The sequence below is a fragment of the Erpetoichthys calabaricus genome, chromosome 2 (assembly GCF_900747795.2).
Source record: "Erpetoichthys calabaricus chromosome 2, fErpCal1.3, whole genome shotgun sequence".
Classification (NCBI taxonomy): Eukaryota; Metazoa; Chordata; class Cladistia; order Polypteriformes; family Polypteridae; genus Erpetoichthys; species Erpetoichthys calabaricus.
Window position 1 is genome coordinate 63,119,514 of NC_041395.2, and position 26,376 is coordinate 63,145,889.

At 37.4% G+C, this 26,376-nt stretch overlaps 1 protein-coding gene across 1 annotated transcript in view; it reads right to left on the reverse strand.

Annotated features, from left to right (window-relative positions):
- Positions 1-11,110: 11,110 nt before the first annotated feature.
- prmt3 (protein arginine methyltransferase 3) overlaps positions 11,111-26,376 on the reverse strand; it is a 309,295-nt gene continuing 294,029 nt past the window's right edge. The window contains exon 16 of the mRNA XM_028793849.2: positions 11,111-11,292. Coding sequence (XP_028649682.1) covers positions 11,183-11,292 — 110 coding nt within the window. The 3' untranslated portion in view covers positions 11,111-11,182. The remainder of the gene's footprint in view (positions 11,293-26,376) is intronic.

The window sequence follows — 26,376 nt, forward strand, 5'->3', positions numbered from 1 at the left end:
TTTGTAAGTGCCTTGAGCATGGGAAAGGTGCTATATAAATAAAATGTATTATTATTACTATTTTTACAGACTAAAAGGCTGAGAGCAGAGACTCTTTCACCCTGCCGACACTCCCAGCAAACAGTTATGTCATGTGCGTAAGAGGCGCAGCAGCAGCTCAGTGTCTGTCGACTCCTTTCTTGGCAAAGGCAGCAACAGCATAGATATATCCAAGACAGGATATTCTGGCTTAAAAGCAGAACATTTGGTCCCCAAACAAGCTAGCAAATCTGTCATATGGTAGTACTTTGGCTTTCAATGGGAAGACCATTTACAAATTTAGGTATTTTGTTAAGTCATGTCAAGCAAATGTGGCTTCTTTGAGAGGAAACATGACAACCCTGTTCCAGCATTTGAAAGAGCATTACGAAGAGTGCTGTTCACAAAAATTTGCAAACAGCACGGCCAGACTGAAGATAAAATCTGAACCATATCCAAAGCAGCTATCGTTTTCCAAAAATTTTGAATGTGCATCACCATATGAGCCTGAGTCCTAATGTGAAAAAAAATAACGCAGGCCATGGTGCCGACAAATACTGTCAAAAGAAACAAAAAGGGTTTCTGTACCTTATCAACAAATCTGATGAACGATGTCAGATTCCAGTCTGTTATGAATTTTTCCCAAGTCGCCATCCTGGAGATGTATCAGCAGTGTTGCAAACAGGTGCTCCCACTTTCCCAAAGTGCACTGCTGCCTGTTGTGTGATGTTGTGAACAATTGCATCCCAAGGCCTAGATTGTTAAGTTTGGTGCCATCTGATTTGACAGTTTATTTAAAATGTAGTGTTATAGACACAGAATATTTTGCAGCATGTATTGCTTTTTGAACAAAACATTTACTTTTTTGCAATTTTGACTAATTTTTGTGTTTTCATAAACATACAGCTAACAATCTCAATTTATTGTCTGTATTGACGCCTTAATCTTTGACTTATCACATTATTTATCATTATCGCAATCATCATCATCAAGTGTATCGTTAATCACAGTTTTTCCCAATATTATGCAGCCTTACTTTAAGCTGTATGTTTCATGGGAATATACATTCAAGATTCAAATTAGTGAAACCTAAAGTGTCGTCCGTCAACCATTCATATATATAAGGATAGCCTTCCTGGGCTCTAATTGAAGAAAATACGTTTGTACTACCGTTGTACGTCTGCACTATTTATTGTAATTGTATTGTTATTTTCTATGATTATCTTTTCACCCATCTTTTGAGCTGACAGTTATAGAGAACAATGGATGAGGCATTCGGTTTATTAGCCAACTACATTAACACACACAAGTAATTTGACTCGGTGGTTGTTACATTGACACAACACTTACACACAGTACATGTAACACAACCGTCATAAGTAATTCAAGTAGTATTAAATGCCAGCAATTCCTAACACATTAACTGTTGACCAGTGTAACATGTCGGGTTGTTAGAAACAGGTGAAAGGTTAAAAAGATTCACTGCTTGGGGAAAAAATGATGCCGTCTTGTTTTCACCTTCACCTTCAGTGCCATGTAATGTATGCCAGAAGGAACAAGATAGAAAGGAACGACATTAATCTTGGTAGCGTGCTTCCTGGATCTACAGTTATATGGACAATGAAGTTTTGGAAAATCACAGTCAATTATCTTCTCTTCTGATCAAATGATATGTTAAAAGTTGGGCTCTGTCCTCAACAGCGATTGCTCCAAAGTGAACGATCCTGGAGGATGTAAGTATGGACTCAGTAATGGCAGTGAAGAACTGGGCTAAAAATGGCTAAAACTTTCTTTAATTGTCTTAGAAAATAGAATCTGTGTTGAGCCTACCTAACAACAGAGTGGGCCTCAGCGACACTCCCGGCAGCACTGAGTGAGTGTAAGGCAGCTCATTGCAGGGTACACCCACTGTTTTGCTACTTTACAAATAATCCTGATTGTGGAAAAAGGCTTGTAGGGATAGCGTTTTTTCCTTTGGGCGGTACTCTCGTTTGGCTGTTCTTAACACTTACCAGCCTTTAGGTAGAAACAAACAGTTCACAGTTGTAATGCACTTGCACTCAGGACTACAATCCACTGCTGTCCGCCATACTTGCTGTGTCTCTCAGATTTCACCCAGGCATGACTGTCACTGCAGCGTATTTGTCTCTCCTTTACTTTTGACAAATCCCACTGTTACCAGTCTCCAGCAATAATGTAGAGCAGAACAGACTTACTAAGTTTATAACAGATAACTAATGTCATAAACAAAAACAAATACAGTAATCCCTCCTCCATCGCGGGGGTTGCGTTCCAGAGCCACCCGCGAAATAAGAAAATCCGCGAAGTAGAAACCATATGTTTATATGGTTATTTTTATATTGTCATGCTTGGGTCACAGATTTGCGCAGAAACACAGGAGGTTGTAGAGAGACAGGAACGTTATTCAAATACTGCAAACAAACATTTGTCTCTTTTTCAAAAGTTTAAACTGTGCTCCATGACAAGACAGAGATGACAGTTCTGTCTCACAATTAAAAGAATGCAAACATATCTTCCTCTTCAAAGGAAACAGAGAGGAAAGCAAACAAATCAATAGGGCTGTTTGGCTCTTAAATATGCGAAGCACCGCGGCACAAAGCTGTTGAAGGCGGCAGCTCACACCCCCTCCGTCAGGAAGAGAGAGAGAGAGAGAGAGAGAGAGACAAAGTCAAAAATCAATACGTGCCCTTTGAGCTTTTAAGTATGCGAAGCACCGTGCAGCATACTTAAAAGCTGCACACAGAAGGTAGCAACGTGAAGATAATCTTTCAGCATTTTTAGACGAGCGTCCGTATCGTCTAGGTGTGCGAACAGCCCCCCTGCTCACATCCCCTACGTCAGGATCACAGATAGTCAGCGCAAGAGAGAGAGAAAGAAAAGTAAGCTGGGTAGCTTCTCAGCCATCTGCCAATAGCGTCCCTTCTATGAAATCAACTGGGCAAACCAACTGAGGAAGCATGTACCAGAAATTAAAAGACCCATTGTCCGCAGAAATCCGCGAACCAGCAAAAAATCCGCGATATATATTTAAATATGCTTGCATATAAAATCCGCGATAGAGTGAAGCCGCGAAAGGCGAAGCACGATATAGCGAGGGATTACTGTAGAATGTTGCAATCTACACCATACAACCTGGATTGTCCTGTAGTTCTGACAAACACAAGAAGATCAACAATATGTCCAATATGTGTGCCCGTGACCTGGCAGAGCTCATCTTATTAGCTATTGAAATTCCTGGCGATAGCTGCAAGCATTTCTGATGGCTTGTGCTTAGCCTTACAGACTTCTGTCTCCAGCCTCTCTCACTCTGTGACTTTATAAGCTTACATAGTGAACCTGTCCCAAATTTCTGTGCTCATAAATCTAGACCCTCTCTTTCATTCCATCAGGCTTTTCTTTCCTGGTTGAGACCTTATGCATCTAACACTTTCTCGGGTTCACTTTTGAAGTGCACTTGTATTGCTGCACATCAGAAGATGTGTGAATGGGGTTTCCTAGTGAAGCACTCCTGTAAAACCATAAAGTGTGACAGCAGGTCTTACCAGTGAAAACAACAGAGACAAGCAGCACAGCGGTATTCCTAAAAACTCTGGACTTTACACAGCCTATGAAACATACGCTTACTGTCAGCAAGCTGCTTCTCTCCTTTAAAGACATTGTACAGATATTTATCACGAAATGCCAGATGTTACAAATACACAGCAACAAAGTGAAACACCAGCAAAAGAACATTCTGAAAGTGTCAGAAAACAAATGTGTAATGTAGTTCATTTTGCTTGAGCCCCTATTAGACCCCCATCAATTACACTAGGCCAACTTAAGCTGAAGATCTTTTTGGGGGAAAGGAAACAAATCAATGGTGAAACCAGGGACAACATTCAAATTCTACACAGACAGTAACTGGGTTGAGAACTAAAGCCCAGGTCTCCAGAGCTGTAAACCAGTGACACGATAGGCTTGAGTAGCAATGGCCACTATTCAAGGCTCACCTTAATGTCTCATGCATCTTGACAAAATGTCCTGGTAGACCCTAAAGGCTTCTTCTTCTGCCTTCTTAGTTCCCAGTAGCTCATTAATGAATGACCACTTAGTTAATTCGGAAAGCCCTGGACATTGTAAGCAGCTAACAAAGAAACCCATTGAAACAAATCACTTGAACTGAGTGAACAATATAACATTTCGTAAGTCTGCATGGAGGCATTTTATTTATTCTTGGCTCACAACAGGCAGGACATATTCACAATCTGGACGATGGACTATTGCCGCCTACGTTGTCATCTGTTTTAAAATAGTATCGCATTTTGTGCGTGTGTGTTTATGCAGTAACGCTGCAACTGGATTCTTCTCAGCTCAGTGTTGGTAGAATCGTCTAAATTATGACAGATTTGGCTTGGAAGCCGGCAAGATGCATTTTTACAGCACACTGTGCCCATTAATTTCATTTGCAATGCTTGTCTTGTCTCGTTCCAGCCTATTTTCCTTTGTTAATGCTTTTCCATTTGATATCAACCGACTTTGCCTTTTCACGACAAGATAGACGACAGAAAGCTATTTGTAAGAGAGAAAGTGGCTGGCATCTAATATATAGAGATCAATTAAATATATCATACGTGCATTTATTAACGCTCAAGGAATTTGATTTGCTACAAAAGCTTAGCATTCTACAGATGGCATACTTATTCATTCTTTTTATAAATGCTCCCAATTTCTACTCTTTGATGATAAATGACACACCTTCTTATGATATCATTTTCAAAAGGTCTTAAATAAATGAATGTCAAGCAGCAACCCAAAGAAAATGAAACATGGCATGAAATTAATAATGGATAAAAAGAAATTCATACATGTCTTGAAAAATACAGACTGATTTGAATGACAGGTTAAAAAATGGTTGGTTAAACAAATCCTATGGTGTAGTGCTTTTGAGAAATTAAGTGGCACAAAGCATATCACATTATTTTTTCCCATTGCCTTCTTCCCTCTGGAGCATTACTGGTTATTTAACTTTAAAACAAAAAAGGCGCAATTCCATGAATGTCAATACTTGCAGGATTAAACTTTCTTATCCAGGAAATTGAAACATGATGTATCACAGAAAAACTTTATAAGGTGCATTTTTCTTTCTTTTTTTGGTCAGCGATCTGGTTAATAATATGAACGTTTTGGTCAACATTTTTGTTTAAAACTCATTATCTGCGATTTCATAACACACAGATGGAAGAACGCAGCTTTGCTTACACTTAAAGTCACCACCTTCACTTTGGTGGATATACATTTGCTATTTTCGGGAAAATAAACACACTGAACATCAAAAGGTCAATACACATGCATTTAATATCATTTGGACACTGTGAGGTGGCTCAGCAGATAGTGCTGAGACTAAGCCGATTTATGTGGGGGCTCTGCATGTTCTCTCCGTGCTCACTTGGGGTTCCTGACACAAAACATGGCCCACAAGAGAGACAGTGTGCACTACAGTGGATTCATAAAGATGAACAAAATGCATTTGATGTAACATACTCCAAAAGTCCTCTTTTTAACATTTTTGTCACTTTTGTAGTATTATTCATTATTAATCATGCCCACATAAGGACTATTTAATCTTAATGCATACAGCTGAATATGTGTTTGCTTGTCTTGTGTGCATGCCCACACTCAAGAGCCCACCTCTGCCAACTTTTGCAGATTCCCCATTTATAAAGGCATGGACTGTACATTTAAATTGGTTCCAAAATATGATTGCACCTGGGGTCTAATTTATAAAACTTTGCATGGATTCCAGTGTACAAATATCTGCACGGCAAAAAACAATAAAATACAAACACCCCAAAAAAAAAATCAGCTTTACAAAACCTGGCACATGCACCTTTTAATACAATTTCACTTTATAAATTCTAATCATCTTGTAAGTGTGTTTACATGAACGCACCTTAAACTGCACTAGATTGCCACTCTGAAACAATGATACACGGACTATTCATGAACATCATAAATGTGTAATTATGATGCTGCAGACGTTCATTGGCCGGTTGGTGCAGCTGCCCCCTAAACTGCACTAGAGGAGTTCTGTGCCTGTCTACGCACTGCTTTGAAGTGCCACTCCTCTGCTGTTGGGGTCTGGGAAAGGCAAAAGGCACCAGCATCTGAGCGGGTAGCCCTTATCACTTGGCACATATGAGTGCTTTTACGAAGAAGAGTTTAGGCCATATGAAACACCGAGGGTTCAGCCAGTTACCTTAACAACAAGCCAGCCGTCACGTACAGCACCTTCACCAAGTTGTCTGATCAAAACTACTTTGCCTCAAAATAAACGAATGATGGGATAGTCCAGGTCACCAAGCTACGACATTTATCAACCTCATCTTGGCATTACAGATGACGCGCATTAATGTAATGTCACTGCTTATGGTTAGTAAAAGCAGCGTCAATCTCTCTAGGTGCACTTATTGCTACACCAGTTGTGTCAATTTCCATGATTATGTTAGGAAAACTGGACGGTGCTGCATATTTCATTTTCATGCTCACATGTACAACCAGAAAATGTGGCAACGGAATGTAGTGCCTCGTCAATCGTTTATGGCTTCCAGCGCAGTGGGTCTGAGGCAGCTGATGCTGACTTGTAGGCCAGCTCCCTCTGGTAGGTGTTTGTTGCCAGAAGCCAACTGTTGCTATAACCTGCCGATTTGGATGGTCTGTCTTTTTAATGCAGAGAACACCGCATTGCATAGTTCCAAGAGCACAGCTTTTGAAAGTCTAAATTGGCCCACAAGTCATCGTAACAGGCAAAAGAAAAATCCGACCAGTCCTTAAAGGCTTGTTTCCTTCGTAGACCATGTGCATAGTTTCAGGCAGTGCCAATCAAGTCATGTTGTGTCAAACCACAAGGCTATGAGTCTGTATATCATATTCATAATTTGTGAGGATTAGTATGTTTCTCACATCAGTGAACACTTACTATATTTATTATATGTGTGAGTCGTCTTTTAGTTGGTATGATGGCATTTCCCAGTTTTTCCAAAATGTTGCAAATAGATGGGTCAGAGTTGCCATAAATATACAAATGTTCTCTCATCAAGCTTTCTTTTATAATTACCAAATATTTACATGGGAAGTTCTGTACGCATATTTCAAGCTTCTTTTTCAACAAATTATTTGTTTATTTATTAGTAAAGTGTCCCCAGGAGGGTCATTTTTGGGCCTTGGGACAATCCATAAAGGCTGACATACGGTGGATTCAGAAAGTATATTGGACCCTTCACTTTCTACACACTTTATTGTGTTACTGATTTATTTTTACATGGCTAAATTTGTAATTTTTGTACATCAATTTATATTCAGTAATCCATAAAAACATGTTTTCAGAGAGGTGTGCAAATTTGTTAAATATCAAAACCTGAAATCTCTCATTTATATAAGTATTGAGACACTTTGCTGTGACACTCCAGATTGTGGCCAGGTGTATTTTGTGTGCTTTAATTATTTTGAGATGTGTGTCTATAACTTGGTTGGAGTCCAATTATGGGAAGCCGAGTCAATTGGACAATGTTTAGAAAAACACACACCTGTGTATATTAACATCCCATAATTCACACTGCATGTCAGGACAAAAACTAAGCCATTAAGTCCAAGGAACTCTCCATATACAGTATCTCCATGATAAAATTGTGGTGAACAAGAAGGTAAAACCATTTCAAAGCTTTGAGTGTCCCCAGGAGTACAGTGACCTCAATCAATGTGAAATGGAAGAAGTCTGGAACTCTTCCTAGAGTTAGCCATCTGGCTAAACTGATTAATTGGGCAATAAGAACCTTGGTTGGGGAGGTAACTAAAAATCCAGTGGTCACTATAACCGAGATTCAGAAGTCCTTTGCTGAGATGGGAGAACCTATCAAAAGAATAACCATCTCAGCACTCCGTCAATCTGGCATTTATGTTAGAGTGGCTAGACACTCCACTCCACTCCACTCAAGTAAAAGGCATATGACAGAATGCTTAGACTTGTCTAAGCGGGATTTGAAGGATTATGAGAGCATGAAGAAAAAGATCTTGTGGTGTGATGAGACAAAAATTTAACTGTTTGGGCAGAACTAAGCACAGCTCATCTACCGTTACCGTCACTGCAATAAAGCATGGTGGTGGTGGTGGTGGTGGTGGTTCTCTGCAGTAGGGACAGGGAGACAAGTCAGAATTGAGAGAAGGACAAAGGCAGCCAAGCACAGAGAGGTCCCTGAAGACTTTTGGAATATATTGCATTAAATTATACATTTACTTGCCTTTAAGAACTGTACATATATTCATGTGCAATATATAAAAATCTTTAGGTTTTTACATTTACAATAAAATGCACATACATTTCAAAATTTTACAAGGGTGTTGCCAGAAATGCTGCTCCAATTTAATGAAAATTAAAACTGATGACAAATCCATGGCCTGCAGTAGTTTTTGCTATTCCCTTAAGCGGCCGACACCGAATAAATGCCAGCTCTGCTCCACTCAAGTGAAAGGCTCAGCACTGATCATGTGACTGGGAGTCTGGGCCATGAACAGCTGCTGTCCTTTGAGCCTCCTGGCATAAAAGCAAAGAGCCAAGGGGCCGACGGCCACAGATGTGAAAAGCAGAAGAACTAAGTCTTCATTCTGAGGGCTGTGAAAGGAGGCCATCAACAGACATCGACTCTCCTTTAGCCTAAATGGTCCTCTCTACTTGTAGAAATACAAATCACCCAATACTTCAGGGACCAAATGGTAATTTTGCTGAAGTAAACTTAAAAAGGATGGCAAAGGGGTCAGCTGGCTTGGATGACTACCTTACAGTTCACAAAAAAAAAAAGAGTTTTTTGGAATTTTCTTAAGGTACTTACATTTTTTTTCCAATCTGAAGAACTGCTAAAGCCATACTTATTTCATGGGAAAAGTGCTATGTAAATAAAATTTATTATTATTATTATTATGAAGTTTCACAATTTTACAGTTGTTGGGGTAAAAGAAGGGTCAAGTGTCATGGAGGAAGAATGTAGCAAGCAGCAACTATATTCAAATAATCAGCACATCACAGTGTTCCAGTCTTTAAATGCTAACATATGACATTTTCATATATTTATATGAATTTGCATTAATGCATACATATAAAAAGTATTTAAGCTTGTACCAGGAATAGTAGATGATCAAGTCTTAATATCAAGATACAAATGAAAAACAAGATGGACCTGAAGGTCAAGCACAACATCTTTAATATATCTTAGAACTTGTCAGAATATACTGGTCATAGAGAAAAAGGGTGAGAAGAATGGACAACTGACTAACTGTTGTAAGAAATATCTGAAGAAAGAACCACTTAGCACATATTGTAAGTTGTATGGTTGTCTATCGCTACAGTTTAAAGAATAAGTTTAGTATTTTTCAAGTCAAAGTTAATTTCTTCATAATCATGGTATATATTAATTTGTCACATGAAATTGTGTTCTAGCATCTTTTATAAATGTAAAAAAAAATGTAGCCTGTTTTTGCATTTTGTAATGAAGCTCAAGGGGCAGGAATCCAAACATTAAAACAGAGCTTTACAAATTAAATTACCAAATACATCCGACTTTAAAGCGGTAAAGGTTTCAATTTAAGAACACGTGCTTTCCACTTTTTTTTAGGCATACTTGTGATACAAACCAAGTACTGTGGTGCCTCGTACTTTGAACAATTCTAACTTTGAACATTCCAGAGTTTGAATGCTAAATTAGAGAGAACTATGATTTGGAGTTCGAACGATATCATAATTAATATACGCCATGACTGTGATGAAATAACTTCACCTTGAAAAACACCAAACTTACTCTTTAACACACGAGTGTCGTATTGGAAGTCACTGAGCCATCAAGACTTAGGACCTCGTTTCTGAACTGCCTACACAACGGTCACCATGTTTCTGTTGTACCAGTGACTTTTGTTCTCATGATGCACTGCCTTACTGTGCCTTGGAAGAAATTAAATCACAATTAAAACTCAAACTACCCCAAAAGTCTAAAGGATGTGCCCTTCACTGTTGTTTCTGAAGCATGTGTGTGTGTGTGTTTTTGGGCTAGCATAGGCTCTGAGATAATATAAACTATTTTTCAGAGAACATGTGATCTGTCTTGAGCAAGAGTTACATTTTCTTTTTAGAGGAAAGAGATATGTCCATGATAAGTCCTTTGGTGCCCAGTCTCAACAGAAGTCATGTAGGCATATGATACCAAACGATATTGAGCAGGTTATTGACTGAGAAATATAATAATATTAGCAACAGTCCACCCATTGGTTCGTGCAGGAGCAGGGGGCTGGGAGATAGCCTGATGTCACACTATCCGAAGGTGTCCCAAAGCAGTCCTGTCTGCTGGGAGAGAGGAGTTTCTCCTTTCGCTCTCTGTGATGTGAAAGTTACTTTATTTCTTTGTAACCTGATGGTCACTGGATTGCGGCTGTGGAGCAGTGTTTAGCCAGTGATGTCACAGAATGAATTCTTGAACTAAGAAAGCAAATAAATCTTCAAAGAGGTCTTGTGCTTACTCAGATGAAGCAGAGCGCCTTGTCCCATGCACGATGCAACAAAGTATATGTTCTACCAACTGTCTAGAGTGAACGTCAACATTGACACAAGCATCAAAAGTTTAAATCTCTTACTGCTCCAGTCATTAACGTGGGTGAGAATTGTTGAAAAAAAGTTGTTTTAATTCTTATCTAACTGGCTCACACACTTCTGACACTTACTACATTTGAGCTGTACTGATAATGGTCTCTGATTTAAGCCCAAAGCCATATGACGCCTGTGCACTATATTATAAGGCATCTTCAAAAAGTCAATGTGCAGCTGTGTTTCACACACCAAGATATAAAACCCAGGACCTATTTGACTTTATAATCTCTCCTATGAATGGACTATGAGTAGTGGTTATTAAATAGTTTATTTGCCTCCTGCATGCTAAACATTTATTTACATTAAACTTAATTTAATGCATTATCTGCTCTCTCCTGCTCAGATCCACCTCTGTTTGTCCATCTGTATTTCTAAGTTATAGTAAAAGATAGCAAATTATTACAAATGTTGAGTTACAAAATGAAGGGAATTTTATTACATTATTGGATTAAAAAAAATACATGTGAAATGATATAATTTCTATTGCAGAATGTAAGTCTGCTTTACGTTGTTCAAGCAGAGTGTGATGATAAGGGAGCGGGGATCCTTTCGGTTCTTCCGAACTTCTATTTTCCCCTGCAATGTTTCACCTGCAAGTAGAATAAAAATAAATAAGAGATTAACAAAATTAACTTGCAGAAGGAGTACAAAAATAAACTGTTCTAAGCACTAATATTTGTACCACAGTTCAATGCATCAGGGAACAAACTGATATTTTATTTCGGCACTGAACACAAAAATGAGATCTCTCCCCCGAACACTGCCATTCTTTGCATTACCTGCTCTAGTGAACACATATTTGTGAGAACAGCAGTGCTTGTACTACTATTTTGAGGTCATGGAATAAGATTTAAAGTAGATTAAAAAAGCAAAGCAGCTAAATAGGTCACTACTATCCTAAATCTGAAAACAGTAAAACAAAATTGTCTGAAAATGTCCATATAGATGACACCAAGAAGGGCTGCTGTTAGGGGAACGAAAAAAAGAAGTGACAGTAACAAAGTAATACAAGGAAATGGTGAAAAACAGTGAATGAAACATATAATTCAAAAAAAGTATCAAAGTTTTAAAAACTGAGAATTTAAAGGTACAAACTTAGCTATGTATCCACTGTAAGTATTAAAACCACTGGCAACATTTCATATAATGACTGATAAGTCAAAAGGAAGAACACAAGACCAAAAACATGGCCCCAAAAATGATGTGCTTTTAAATATGAAGAACAAAGAGCAGAAGAGAGTCCATACGACGTACTGTGGATTCAGTTTAAAAAACCCAATGAAGTCGATAATAACAGCAGCCTGTGATATAAACAGCTGTTTATTAAGGAAATTTACAAACGTTTAAGCTATTCAGCAACATAAAACAACTAAGTATTTTCTGGCATTATAATGAGAAATGAGAAGGAATAATTAATATCTCTCTTGAGTAAACACACTCTTTCACAAAGACACGCTCAGGTAAACACAGTGACCTACATTTCAAGTCATTCAAAGGGCAATCCTAATAACAGAATGTAATTTATACTCTGAATGAAAGTAGTGAAAACTATTAAGAGTATCCGAGGGTTCAAAAAAATCAATACCACCTCAATTATTACCCTTTGAACAAAACAAAGTGAAACACTTTATAAATGAGCTTTATGGGCAATTTTATGTACTCTACGTCGCTATTGTTTTTAAAAGTGGACATTTCTTTTATTATTCCCGGATTCTAGTATGTTGGGGTCTGCCACACTTAGCAATGGATTTCTGGACCAATGCACCATCCAAAGACTAGACATACAAAACAGATATCTTAAACCTATTTAATTTTAATGCTCCTGAATGAAGATTTCTTGTCTGGCATGCCTTTTATCAAATAGTGTACCATGAAACCCAAAACCCAATGTCAGTGTAACACCTGGATAAAATTAGGTTACATTTAGCTGATGCCTAATGGCATCCATATATCTAACTTAGCTTCCTACATACCTCATTTCATCCCTTTCTATATATAATGCTTTCCCATTACTATTTCCTTTTGAAACTTAATATTTCATAATTTCTTAAATGAATGCTCTCCAAGATTTATAAACAGATGGCAATCTCACGTACATACACAGATTAGAAACCTCACTTGCTTTAATTAAATACAAGTTTCATTAGCATGACAAATTACTATTTACTCAATATTATACCATCAGTGCGCCTAGTGATTTTAATTTGTAAAACGACATAAAAATGCTGAATCTAAAGTAACAAATGACTAACAGTATAAGCTTCATTTTTCCTTTTAGAGGAAATGCACTTACTACAAGGGTTAAAAATGTAGTGATGGACACCAGAAAGGATTCAGTTCTTAGCAATGGCGAGAACATCTGTGGCCATGAATGACTTACTGCCTTCCAATTATTAAAACAATGCAGTTATCAGTACATTTATGAGTTTAATTATTTAGTTAATTGTCTCAATCTAATTTTGGAAGGAAACTATGTTAAGATCATTTTAACTGTATCGTGTTTAAAGGCAAGCAGAATTTTTCTAATACTGCGATATACTTAGCTTTAACCATCAGTGCCATTAGCTGGAATTTAAAAAAAAAGTCAATGATGCATCATCCTTCATTTAATAATTTCTATTCCCATATGCAGCCTTAAGCAGAATTATACTGCAGAAATGTAAAAAGACTCTATTGTGACAAAGTTCAAGAATGAAGAAAATGTTATAAAAATCTTTTGGTGTTATTTTCCAGTTGACAGTTTTACTAAATCCAAAAATTCTAACATGGCTGCTTACATTAATTGTACATTGGCAGCACGGTGGTGTCATGGTTAGTCCAAGATCTGTGTGGATCTGGCACACTCTCCCTGCATCAGGCAAGATTTTCACCCTGGTGGCCGTGTCCACATTAGATTTCTAGCAGCAGAAATGGCTCCTTGTAGAAGAGTGAAAAATCAAATAATCACAAAGCCATCAACTTATACCAAACCAGCTGTAAGTTTAGATACAAATTAGGGAACAGCAGGTCATTTATCAAAAAAAAAAATTATAAAAAAATAGTTCACCAAACCACAGATTACAAAGATAGTTTTTAAATTTAAGTACAAAAATATTTAACATTATTTCAATTCTTGGATACTTTTTTATAATACTGACCCTCTTTACGTTGTTAATTGAATGTAATTTAGGGTTGTTTACCTGAACTGTTTATACTTTACAAAATTTTTAGAATAATGTTTAAAATGTTGGGAGCCTTTGTGCTCAGTAATAATGTGTACTTAAATTAAGAAAATATCTTTGTGGTATGTAGGTTGGGTGAACTGATTTTTTGATAAAAAGACTTTTGATAAATGGCCTGGCTGTTTCTTAATTTGTATCCTTGTAGGGGAGTCCCAAGTTCATTCAAATGGTGAGGGGATCTCCTGTGCCCAGCACACTTTAGATGTATCCACAGATTTCAGGCTCTAAATGAGCCTATGTGGGACATGTTGTTGTCACGCTGTGACTTCAGCTAACTGATTTTGCTTCAACGTATTTTGAGCTATTCATTTTGCCCTCTGTGATGCCCTGAGCCCCTGCTAAAGAAAAGCAGTTCCACAACATGATGCTGCCATCAATCACCAAGCTTTAATGGATGGTATGGTCTTATATGGATGGTGAGCTCTGTTAGCTTTGTGAAAAACATGTTTGAAGCCAAAATGACCACATTGCTGTCCTCAGAACAAAAAACATTTTGCCACATGGTTTTGGGGGTAAAAATTATTTCTGCAAAACTAAAGGGATACTCCACCCAAAAAATATTTTCTCCATTTGTTATATGTCAGGTAAGGGCAAATAACCACTGTACACGATATGGCATGTGGCTGCTTAAATATGAGCAAACTTACAACTTCCATTATAAAGGGGAGACGCACTTTTGTTTTATTTTTTTAATGATCCATTTTGTTTTTCACTTAAATACTTTTGCTTAAAAGATCTGACTAGAGCTGAAAAATAGCAAAATGACAGTTTTGGATTTCAAGCAGTATGTCAACAAAGTAACAAATATCAATAAATACCCATAGACTTTTGGTATGCACTGTATGTGTGTGCATACATTCATAATATACAGATGTTTATGCATAATCAGAAAAAGTACCTGCAGCATAACCCTTGTTATATTCACTTTTAATTGCTTTTCAGGAAAAGAATTTCTGCACAATCACCTAACACTAAAAATTCAAACAAAAACTATAAAAAAGAAATGGGTGTCACTTCAATTACTTTCGAGTTGTGACCCTTGTAAACATGACCACACACAATAAGAGAGTGTGTAGTTCTGCAACATAAAGATTAAACTAATGTATTCATTCTGCTTATCTGCAGAAATACCACTTTGAATGACTTTTTGTGTTTGGAACATTTTTGCATTTTCTGTCAAAAGGAGATGCAAGGAAACAGTGACTCCCAAAAGCAAAAATGAATAACAGAATAAAAAACAGGGAATAATGCAAAAATTTCAAAATTCAAATCAAAGTCATATGAAAGTCAAAACTCACAAAATTAACTTCTGGGTATGTGCACATCGATTATACATATACAGTACCACAGTTGCTCAGAAAACTTACTTCAGTCAAACTCAATAAGAAATGTCTGCAATATATTTAGTCATTATTTGTTCCCTCAGATTTACTCCAGTTGGAACCCTTAATGATAACACAGGTTACAAAATGTCAGAAGTGAAGATGAGGTTATTGAAGAAGTGACAGTGAGTGCAGCATTCAGCCTTTTACAAAACTGGAATACATGTTCATGTTTCTTACTGCGGGTGGCATGGTGGCGCTGCTGCCTTGCAGTTAGGAGACTCGGGTTTACTTCCCAGGTCCTCCCTGCGTGGAGTTTGCATGTTCTCCCTGTGTCTGCGTTAGTTTCCTCCGGGTGCTCCGGTTTCCTCCCATAGTCCAAAGACATGCAGGTTAGGTGGACTGGCGATTCCAAATTGTCCCTAGTGTGTGCTTGGTGTGTGTGTGTGTCCTGCGGTGGGTTGGCACCCTGCCTGGGATTGGTTCCTGCCTTGTGCCCTGTGTTGGCTGGGATTGGCTCCAGCAGACCCCCGTGACCCTGTGTTCGGATTCAGTGGGTTGGAAGATGGATGGATGGTTTCTTACTGTGGCAAGACTGCTGGTAATAGAGATTATGTAGAAAAACAAGGAATGTAACAAATATGTCAAACAAATATGTTTAAACAATTCTGTAATTAATTACTAGCAATAAAAAAAAACACTGCAAAACCTTTGGAGTACTCCCTGTGTATGTGTAAGATGCACTATTACAGTGTTTCTCATATCTCCTGCAGCATAAACAAAGGCTAATAAGCTGATGTGTACCTTTTAAATGGGACTTCTGTTAATATGAATAAAACGGAATATTCCATATTATGTAGTCAAAGTATATGCCTGATTCTCTATAAAAAATTCACTGCCTGAGAAATGTTATAAATGTGCACCTAGAGTCCAAAGCCTAAGAAAAACCTACAAGTAAACAAACAAACAAACAAACAAACAAAGTTTCCTTAGTATCTCTAGATTTCAGCCTCATTTTCTGCAAAAAAAAAAAAAAATCTGGAAAAAAAATGACAAAAGAGAAAACTGAATAAAACTAACAAACAAGAATAAGTGACTCAATGAGAGCAGCAGAGATGATTTATGCAGGCTTAATCAAAAGAGCCAGTGTGTAACTAAAAGTGCGAAAGGGAGAGTACCAAGATTTATTGAGCTAAAAGTCACTAAAGATGGCAAAGAACAGAAAGGACTCTCAATAAATAGTCATCAAAAACCCAGTGTGACAGAAACGGGGCACCTAGTGAGCCCCAAACCCCAACACGCACACACAAATACAGTTCTAGGTTCAAATAAAGGGCTGTTTATTATACAAAAATACCTCAGTATCAGCAGAAGCACAAAGCTCAGGTTTTCTCTCCTTTCACCACTGCACTGCCCTTCTCCAGTCGAGTGTTGCCTTCCTTCCTCCCAGTTCTGACTTGCCATGGACAAGGGTGTGTGGTCCCTTTTATTGAGGACCTGTGAGTACTTCTGGTGCCAGTGCTACTGCCCTTTGGAAGTACTTCTGGGTCACACAGAAGTCCCACATAATAGGGAGCTCCTCTCCCAGCAGTGCCCTCTTGCGGCACCCACAGACCCCAGCAGAACTGAGCTGCATTCCTTGTTGGTTCCAAAATGGCCGTCGATATCGAGGGATGCTACCATCTAGTGACTGGGGAGAATAAACACCCCCCAGATACAATTCTTCCCTGTTGTCTTCTTCTATCACAGCCAGGGAAGGTGTTACACATGTGCTTGATGGGGCGCCTGTCTGTTTGCTTGGGGCTTCCCATCTGGGTAAGGAATCGTCCTCGTTGGCTGGGATGTCCCTCCATCTACTTGACAAAGGCTAATAAGCTGATGCACCTTTTTTAAGTTACCTTTCTCTCTCTCTCGGTCAGGATGCCGGTCCATCCAATTTCAGGAGGATTATTGGAACAGAGCATGGCTATATCATCCCCGCTGTCAACTGTAGCTAATACCTCCCCATAGGCAGCTGAATCAACCCCAACTGGACTCACAACTCTACCTATGGAGTTTGGAGAAGACCGAAATGCACATTTCAAGCTGAAGGAAATGATTACCGAACTTGTGGTGACATAAATGATTTTAAAAGCAATATAAAGAAGGATATAAAGAAAGAAATAATAAGCCTAAACAAGAGCTGCACTATTCTATAAAATGACTGGAGAGGACTTCAAATCGGCCAGTAAGATCTCAGCAGCCTACTGTATACATGGATCGAATGCCTCAAAACCTAGAAGCTTTATTGTCCGTTTTGACAAACTACAGGCCAAACAAAACTTCATGTCCTTTCTCAGACAGAAAGAGGAAATTATATCTGAAAATAACTGCATTTGCATTTTCCTAGATTACTCCCCTGCAACAGCTGCTAAATGCGCTGCATATTACAGTATTAAACAGCGTCTACGCGCTGCTGACATCAGATACAGTCACTTGTACCCTGCCAAATTAAAAGTGAATATTGAAAGTCAGTTTTACATTTTTAGCTCTCCGAATAAAGCAAAACTACAACTACAAAGTAACCTGCTATTTACAGTTTTTTTCTTTTCTTTTTTTCTTCATATCCTTGATTTATTGTTTTAGGAATGTACCATCATACACTTTCTCAGTCTCCATGGGAACTGTTTAACATCATTCCCAAGGTTTATTGTATTGGGACTATACTTTAAAAGAAAAACCTCAATTTTAACATTTTCTACACTGCTGCTGGGGGATTAATTTTGTTCTGGACATGCTCTGTCTCTCTTGGCATGTCAGAGGACCGGGACTTTGTGAAGTGTGGTCTGCCTCACTCAAGGAGGCAAAATGGGAGGGAGGGGGATGGGAGAGAGAACTAAAGAGAGCTTTGCTATTTTTTATTTATCCTTTCTACCCCAATAACCCTTAACGCCAACACAATAGGCTTCATAGCCCTAACACCTGGCAATAATATGAAATCTAGATCAAAGCTACAGAATCATATGTAAAAATGTACTTCCTTAATTTAAGATTACAAAATGTCGACAAAAGCTCAGAACAATGTTTTTATGACCAAAGAGTGAACTTTGCGACCTGGAATGGCAAAGGTCTCAATCATGAATTAAAGAGAAAGAAAGTCTTCACTCACTTATCATGTTTAAATGCCAGATAGTATTTTTTTTACAGGAGACTCACATAATAAGTAAGGACCAGTTTCAGTTGCAGAGGGATTGAACTGGCCAAGTTTTTCACTCTGGGTATACAAAGAAAACTAGGGGTGTGGGAATCTTAATACACAGAACTATCCCATTTATAGCATCAGACATAATATGTGATCCTGAAGGGCGATATGTCATGGTGATGGGCAATTTATTGAGTAATAAAATTATTCTGATAAGTATTTATGCACCTAACATGGATGACAAAGATTTCATCCGAATGCAGGGCATCTATTCCTACTGTGAACATTCATAAAATTATAATGGCCGAAGATTTTAATTGTGTTTTAAATCTAGACCTGGATAGGTCTTCAAGCTACAGTGTCAATAATATCTAATACTGCAAAATAATTACACAGTTTATAATGGATCTGAACTTATCAGACTCATGGAGGTTTTTAAACCCTAACCTTGGAGCATATTCCTCCCAATTTCATCATTGTTACTCAAGAAATGATTATTTATTCATGAATAATTATTTTTTACCCATTATCAAATTGTGTAAGTACGATGCTACTGTTATCTCCGACCACACCTCTCTGGTCATGGAGCATAACTTACTATGCCCTACACACTCATCTCATAGATGGCATCTTAACCCCCTGTCATCAGCTGATAAGCACTGAACAGAATTCATATTCAAGCAAATTGATTATTTTCTGGAGACAAATGCATCCTTAGAGGTCTCTGCAGGAATACTCTGGGAAACTCTGAAGGCATTTTTAAAAGTCCTTTTTTAAAAGGTGAGAGATTATTTCATATCTTTCTCACAAAAATTAACTGGAAAAAAAAAGGAAGGTGTCTGAGTTAATCAGCAAAATTATGAGAATAGATCTAGAATATGCCAGGTCTCCAAATGAGGAGCTTTATAGGAAAAGACCGGTTTTGCAATCAGAATTTAACCTCTGGACGACTAAAGAAACTTTAAATTGTGACATCATTATTATGAACACAGAGAGAACACCAATAAGATTTTAGCCTAAAAAATCCACAAGCAGGAAGTCCGCAATGCAATAAACAATTACTAACACGGAGGTAAAATCATAGACCATAAAAATATAAACCAAACATTTAAAGAGTACTATAAGTCCGTTTCAGTCTAAAGAAGATAAGACTCAATCTAATGAGTTGTTTTGCTCATTACACCTACCACAGCTCAATACTCTTATTGCTGTGGAACTGGAAAAACCTCATACACTCTTAGAATTACTAGACACTATAAACCAGGGGTCGACAACCTTCGGCTCACGAGCCACAAGCGGCTCTTTGACTGTGTTGCTAAGGCTTATCCCAGAACGATAGACACATTCATATTTTCATGTCTTAACATATTATTTGATAATACTTTCATAAAGATAAATAATTTATTTATGGGTTAATATTATTTTTCAGTTAGATATTTCTTTAGCTATATGTGAATAAGGTGGTCTGTTGTCCACCTCTGTTGTGTTTAATTTCTTCATCTTCATCCTCCACAAAATCATTCTGTTTGACGAGATTACGTCTTTGATCAAATTATACTCCCTACCTGGAGTTTTCTTCAGTTCCCGAAATTGGATGTATGCTTAAATGTTTATTTGGATTCCTAATTCTTTCATATACGTTTTGTGGCTAATCGTCACCATGCCTTCCCAGGTGTTTGTATATGTTATTATATTTTCTCCCATTTACATATTAATAGCCAGGTGAGTTTGGAGTGGTGAGTACATTTTGCACTGCTCACTCAGCACAGTTAAAGTAGTGAAGTGGAGAGTAAAGGGCAGGCGACTGCCGAGCTGAACAAACTTTACTCAAGGTGGTGAAGGTGAAGACTATCACTACAGAACTAAACAGTGTTGTAATATTAGTCACCTTTGAGCTGTTACACATCCAAGTAATTTAAAACTGAGACACAAAACTCTATAGGTCTTCTAACATGTATAATTTGCAATGAAAACTTACTGAATAACAAAAATTCTTGAATGTCAGGCATTTGCGAGGCATTTGCAAAAAAAAAAAAAATCATTTGGTGAAGGAAGAAAAAAGCAGTGACATAATTAAAGCAAAATATGCAACAATCAGCAAGTTTTGCTGTTTAGACTGCAAAGCATAGAAATCTTTCAACAGATCGGAGAATATGTAAAAAAGTGCCTTTTAAATTTGGCCAAACATCTCTACTCTGACTTCAAAAATAAAGAAAATATTATTAAAAAATTAAAGACACCCCACTATCTGCAAAATACTATTCATGACAGAATCATTAACAGGTAAGAATGTGACAAATTAACAGATTAATGAAAAAAAATTGGCACCTGTATTTTCTTTGGCATGAGATGAGTCGTGATGTGAAGGAAATGGCACAAATTAGCCTTCTGGGATGGTATGTTTCCAATAAAGGTCTCCATGAAGAATTACTGGCTTTAATACCTCTTAAAAGACAAACTCTAGGTGAAGGTATCTCTGTAGCAATTTTGGAATTTTTGACTGTTAGGAAAATTGACATCAATAAATTGGTATCTATCGCTACAGATGGAGCACCCAGTAATAATGGGTAAAATAATGGCTTTTTTACCGTGTTCAAACAAAACTACTTTTTTTTTTGCACAAGACTTGAAAAGTGGAAATTTGTTTCATTTTGAAACTGTAATAAAATATCTGGAAACTACTGGCAGTGTCATTGATAACACGTTCTTTCTGGCAACTATTACAAAAATGCATGATTCATTTACTGGTTGCTTCAAAGATTTCAGAGATGAAAAGTCCATTCTTCTGTTCTTGTCAATTGCGTAAATTTTTCGCAGTTTCCAACAGTTGACAGAGCTCAGTTTGAAATACAACTAACAGACTTGAAAAGCAAAGATTTGTGGTCTTCAAAATTTACATTTTTACAAGTGGAACTAGAAAAGCTGGAAAGAGAAAAAGCTACCAACTGATTTTTGAAACGTGGAACTTGCCTTCCAGATTATTATTGTTAACTTAAAATAGTAGTGCTTGGAATTTTGATGATTTTTTGGGGTGCACTTATTCTTGTAAGCAGACATTCTTCAATATGAATGATATCAAATGCAAACTAAGAAGTCAGCTTCATGATGTAAGCTTGGAATCCTGTTTAAAACTGAAGACTTCCAACAACTCACCGAACATGAAACAACTCTGTGGAAATGCAATGTCAGAAGTCTCATTAAATATTTTTTCTTCATTTTCTATAAGTATTTGGAGTTTTTTTGTTTGTGTTAAATGCATATACTGTATACCCATATCACATTAAAAAAATCATATCTCAAACCCCCTCCTCTACCCATTGTGGCTCTTTGTAAATCAGGGTCAAACATTTAGGATAAAACGGCCCTTTGCTTTAAAAAGGTTGCCAATACCTGCTATAAACTCACTCCAAAGTGGGAAAGCAGCCAGACCTGATGGCTACCCAGTGGAATTTTATGAAGAAATTTCAACAAAGTTAGCTCCACTATTAGCAATATTTGCAGAAGCTAAAGACAACAAAATTCTACCTCAAACTTTTCACCAAACATTAATTTCTGTCTTCCCTTAGAAAAACAAGGACATACAGACCAATATTACCCCTGAATAATGATGTTAAGATACTCTCCAAAGTTCTAGCTTGTAGGACTGAGAAACTGCTTCCTTCTGTAATATCAAAAAACCAAACCGGATTTATTAAAGGCAGACACTTGACTTCTAATCTTAGATGTGTTTAATATAATATATTCAACCATTGAATTTAACATCCCAGAGATCGTACTGTATTTGGATGCAGAAAAAGCATTTGACATGCTTGAATGGGACTATCCACCCCACTGCACAAATTTGGGTTCAACCCAAATATATCTGCATGGATCAAACTACTCTATACTAGTACAGAAGCCTTAGTTCATATTAACAACATTATTTAGGCCTACTTCAAGCTAGAATGCTATACTCAACAAGGATCTCCCCTTTCACCATTGCATTTTGCAATCGGAATTGCGCCATTGGCTGTTTACTTTTGAAATGCATCAGAGATAATGGGGATTTTCAGAGAAGGACTTGAACAGTAAATATTATATACGGATAATACGGTACTGTATATATCTGACCCACTAACTTTCATGCTAACAGTCCTAAAAGCATTAGCAGATTTTCATGGGATATCTGGACTCAAAATTACTTTGAATAAAGGTATGCTATTTCCAGTGAACTCTCTATCTCCTAATACTAGACTGGACACCTTCCCATTTATCTTAGCCGATCAATTTAAACATCTAGGGGTAGATATCACAAGTAAATATAAAGCTCTTTTTCAACAAAATGTTGCTGTCTGCATTGAAAAAATTAAACAATGTGAATAGATGGTCCATCCTCCATCTCACATTAGTTAAGATGAACAACCTTCCCAAGCTTCTTTTTCTGCTTCAAACCACCCCCATATACATTTACAAATCTTTTTTTTAAGAAATTAGATTCAATCATAACTTAATTCATTTAGAATTTTAAATATCCACAACCACCTAAAGTAGAAGGGGACATGGCACTACCTTTCAATTTTATTATTGGGCAGCAAATATACAGGTCATAAAGACCTGGGGCCTCATGTATAACGGCGTGCATAGAACTCACACTATAACATGGCGTAAGCACAAAAGCGGGAATGTGCGTATGCACAGAAAAATCCAGATGCAGGAATCTGTGCGTACGCAAACTTCCATGTTCTTCCGCTACATAAATCCCGATCAGCGTCAAAAGTAACACACGTGCACGCGCCTGCTGTCCCGCCCCAACTCCTTCCAGAATTACGCCTCTTTGAATATGCAAATCAATATAAATAGCCCTTAAGCTCAGCCTTCTGTGAAAAGACAATGGGAAAAGCACAGGGGAAAATATAAGAATTTCAACGAATACCAAGTGGAGGCAAAGAAAAAAACGTACTATTTGTTGGTTTAAACAGTGATATAATCAACAAAAGGAAGTTAATCGAGTGACAGAGTGTCGGAGAAACTCGAAAGCTCAAGTTCACAAAGTCGCACAGTGCCCGAAATAAAAAAAGAAGTCACATATCAAAGTCGCCATGAAAAGGCGAGTCATAGCCCACCGTCTGAGTGTCATATGAACGCTTATTAGGGTACAGACAAAAAAAATAGGCACACAAAGGGAAAAAAGCATTAAATGTGAACTTTAATCTCAAAATTTCCACTTTAATCATGTACAGGTGCTGGTCATAAAATTAGAATATTATGACAAAGTTGATTTATTTCAGTAATTCCATTCAAAAAGTGAAACTTGTATATTAGATTAATTCATTACACATAGACTGATGTATTTCAAATGTTTATTTCTTTTAATGTTGGTGATTATAACTGACAACTAATCAAAGTCCCAAAAAGACGATCCGCTGTGGCAACCCTTAACGGGAGCAGCTGAAAGAAGAAAAAGAAGTTGCAGTGAGAGTAACAACGCTAAAGCAGTATTCCCTGGACCATTATATTGTTACAGGTTAATTACAATCAGTTGCATTACACTAATAAACAATATGCAGTTAGTTTCAGTGTATTTATATAGCTGCGTCAGGAATGTGGATGTAAGAAAGAAAGGGTAATTACACAGGAACAGTAGCACTGCTTTGACACTGGGTGCCGCCAGTCTGCAGAACCGAGCGGAGAACTTGCGTACGCCAGGGTATGAGGTATCGTGGAAATGTGCCTAAGGCGGAAGCATGTTTGCGCGCTGAACGTTTAGGAGAATGCAGAATTGATGCCCTTACAGCTTGGATGTTTTCAGGTGTTCTTACAGTCCAAGGACGGCCTGAGATTTTCTGTTCAATGTTGTACCCGTCTGTCTAAATTTAGCCACCCACTGAAGAACTGTTTTCTTTTTTTTTTTTTTTTTAATATTTTTATTTTATTAATTTTCATTGTAATCATTCCATACAAACAGATCAATTTATAACCCAATAAATTTGAAGACAAATCAAACCCCACCCCTGAGAAGGAGAGCTTAGCTAAAGGAAAATTACTTTAAGCTTTTTAATAAGGCAACATTAGACAAAAGAAGGGGAGAAGTAAATATCTATATAAATAAGAGATGGAGAAGGGAGTTAAATGCAATAATAGTTAATTCTCTTATTCTAAAATAATATTGATTAAATCCTGCCATGTTTTGAAAAAATTTTGTACAGATCCTCTAACTGAAAATTTGATTTTTTCCAATTTCAAATAATATAAAACATCGGTTTCCCACTGACTTATAAGAGGAGAATTAGGATTCTTCCAATTTAACAAAATAAGTCTGCGTGCCAAGAGTGTAGTGAATGCAATCACCGTTTGCTTGTCCTTCTCCAATTCCAGTCCATCTGGAAGGACACCAAACACAGCTGTTAGTGGGTTAGGAGGTATTGTGATACTAAGGCTGTCTGAGAGGCACTTAAAGATTTTTGTCCAAAATGATGTTAGTTTGGTGCAGGCCCAGAACATGTGACCCAGTGAGGCAGGAGCTTGGTTGCAGCGCTCGCAGGTTGGATCCTGGCCTGGAAACATTTTGGACAGTTTTAAGCGAGACAGATGAGCTCGATATATAATTTTTAGTTGAATAATTCTATGCTTTGCGCATATAGAACTCGAGTGAATTCTCTGCTTTGCTACCTTCCACTCCTTTTCTGATATATTGATTAAGAGATCTTCTTCCCAATGTCCTCTTGGATCTTTGAAAGGTAGGGACTCTAATAAGATTTTATATATTGCGGAAATAGTGTTTGTTTCCTCGGAATTGAGCAGTATTTTTTCCAGCATTGTGGAGGGTGCAAGGTGGGGGAAATCGGGCAATTTCTGTTTAACGAAATTTCTAATTTGAAGATAGTAAAAGAAATGTGTAGCTGGGAGGTTAAATTTTGAACGTAATTGTTCAAAAGATGTAAATATGTTGTCTATATAAAGATCTCTGAGCATTTTAATCCCAAAACTTTTCCAGGTATTAAAAACTGGATATACTTGCGAAGGTTGAAAGAGGTGGTTCTCTTGCAGAGGTGCCACTGATAAAAGATTTTCCATCTTAAAATGCTTCCTAATTTGGTTCCATATTCTGAGTGAGTAAAGCACAATTGGGTTATTAGTATATTTGCGATAACTTTCATTTATTGGAGAGCAGAGCAGGGAATATAAAGAAGTACTACAGGATTTTACTTCTATTGCGGACCAAGCCTGTGTATGTTCATTTATTTGTGTCCAGGTTTTTATGGCTTGTATGTTTGCTGCCCAGTAATAAAACTGAAAATTAGGTTGAGCCATGCCACCTTCTGCAAGAGGTCTTTGTAGGGTCGCTCTTCGGATACGTGGGTGTTTTGAGTTCCAAATGAATGAGGTTATTATTGAATCTAACTGTTTAAAAAACGATTTATTGATATATAGATAGATAGATAGATATTGATATGTTTTGAAATAAAAAGAGAAGTTTAGGAACGATATTCATCTTAACAATGTTAATTCTTCCGGCTAGAGTGAGATGAAGAGTTGACCATCTATGCAAGTCTTGCTTAATTTTTTCCATACAGACGCCAAAATTTTGTTGATAAAGAGCTTTATGTTTACTTGTGATATTTACCCCTAGGTATTTAAACTGATTTGCTATGGTAAAAGGTAGGGTGTCTAATCTAATATTATATGCTTGTGAATTCACTGGAAAGAGTATACTTTTATTCAGATTAATTCTAAGACCAGATATCTTTTGAAATTCTGTTAGTGCTGTTAAAACAACAGGGACAGTGTTTTCTGGGTCCGATATATATAAGACCATATCATCTGCATATAGAGAAATTTTCTGTTCCAGTCCTTCTCTGACAATCCCCTTTATCTGATAAGAATTTCGGCAGTGAACCGCCAGTGGTTCAATAGCGATTGCAAACAACAGTGGCGACAAGGGACATCCTTGTCTGGTACCACGTTCTAGCT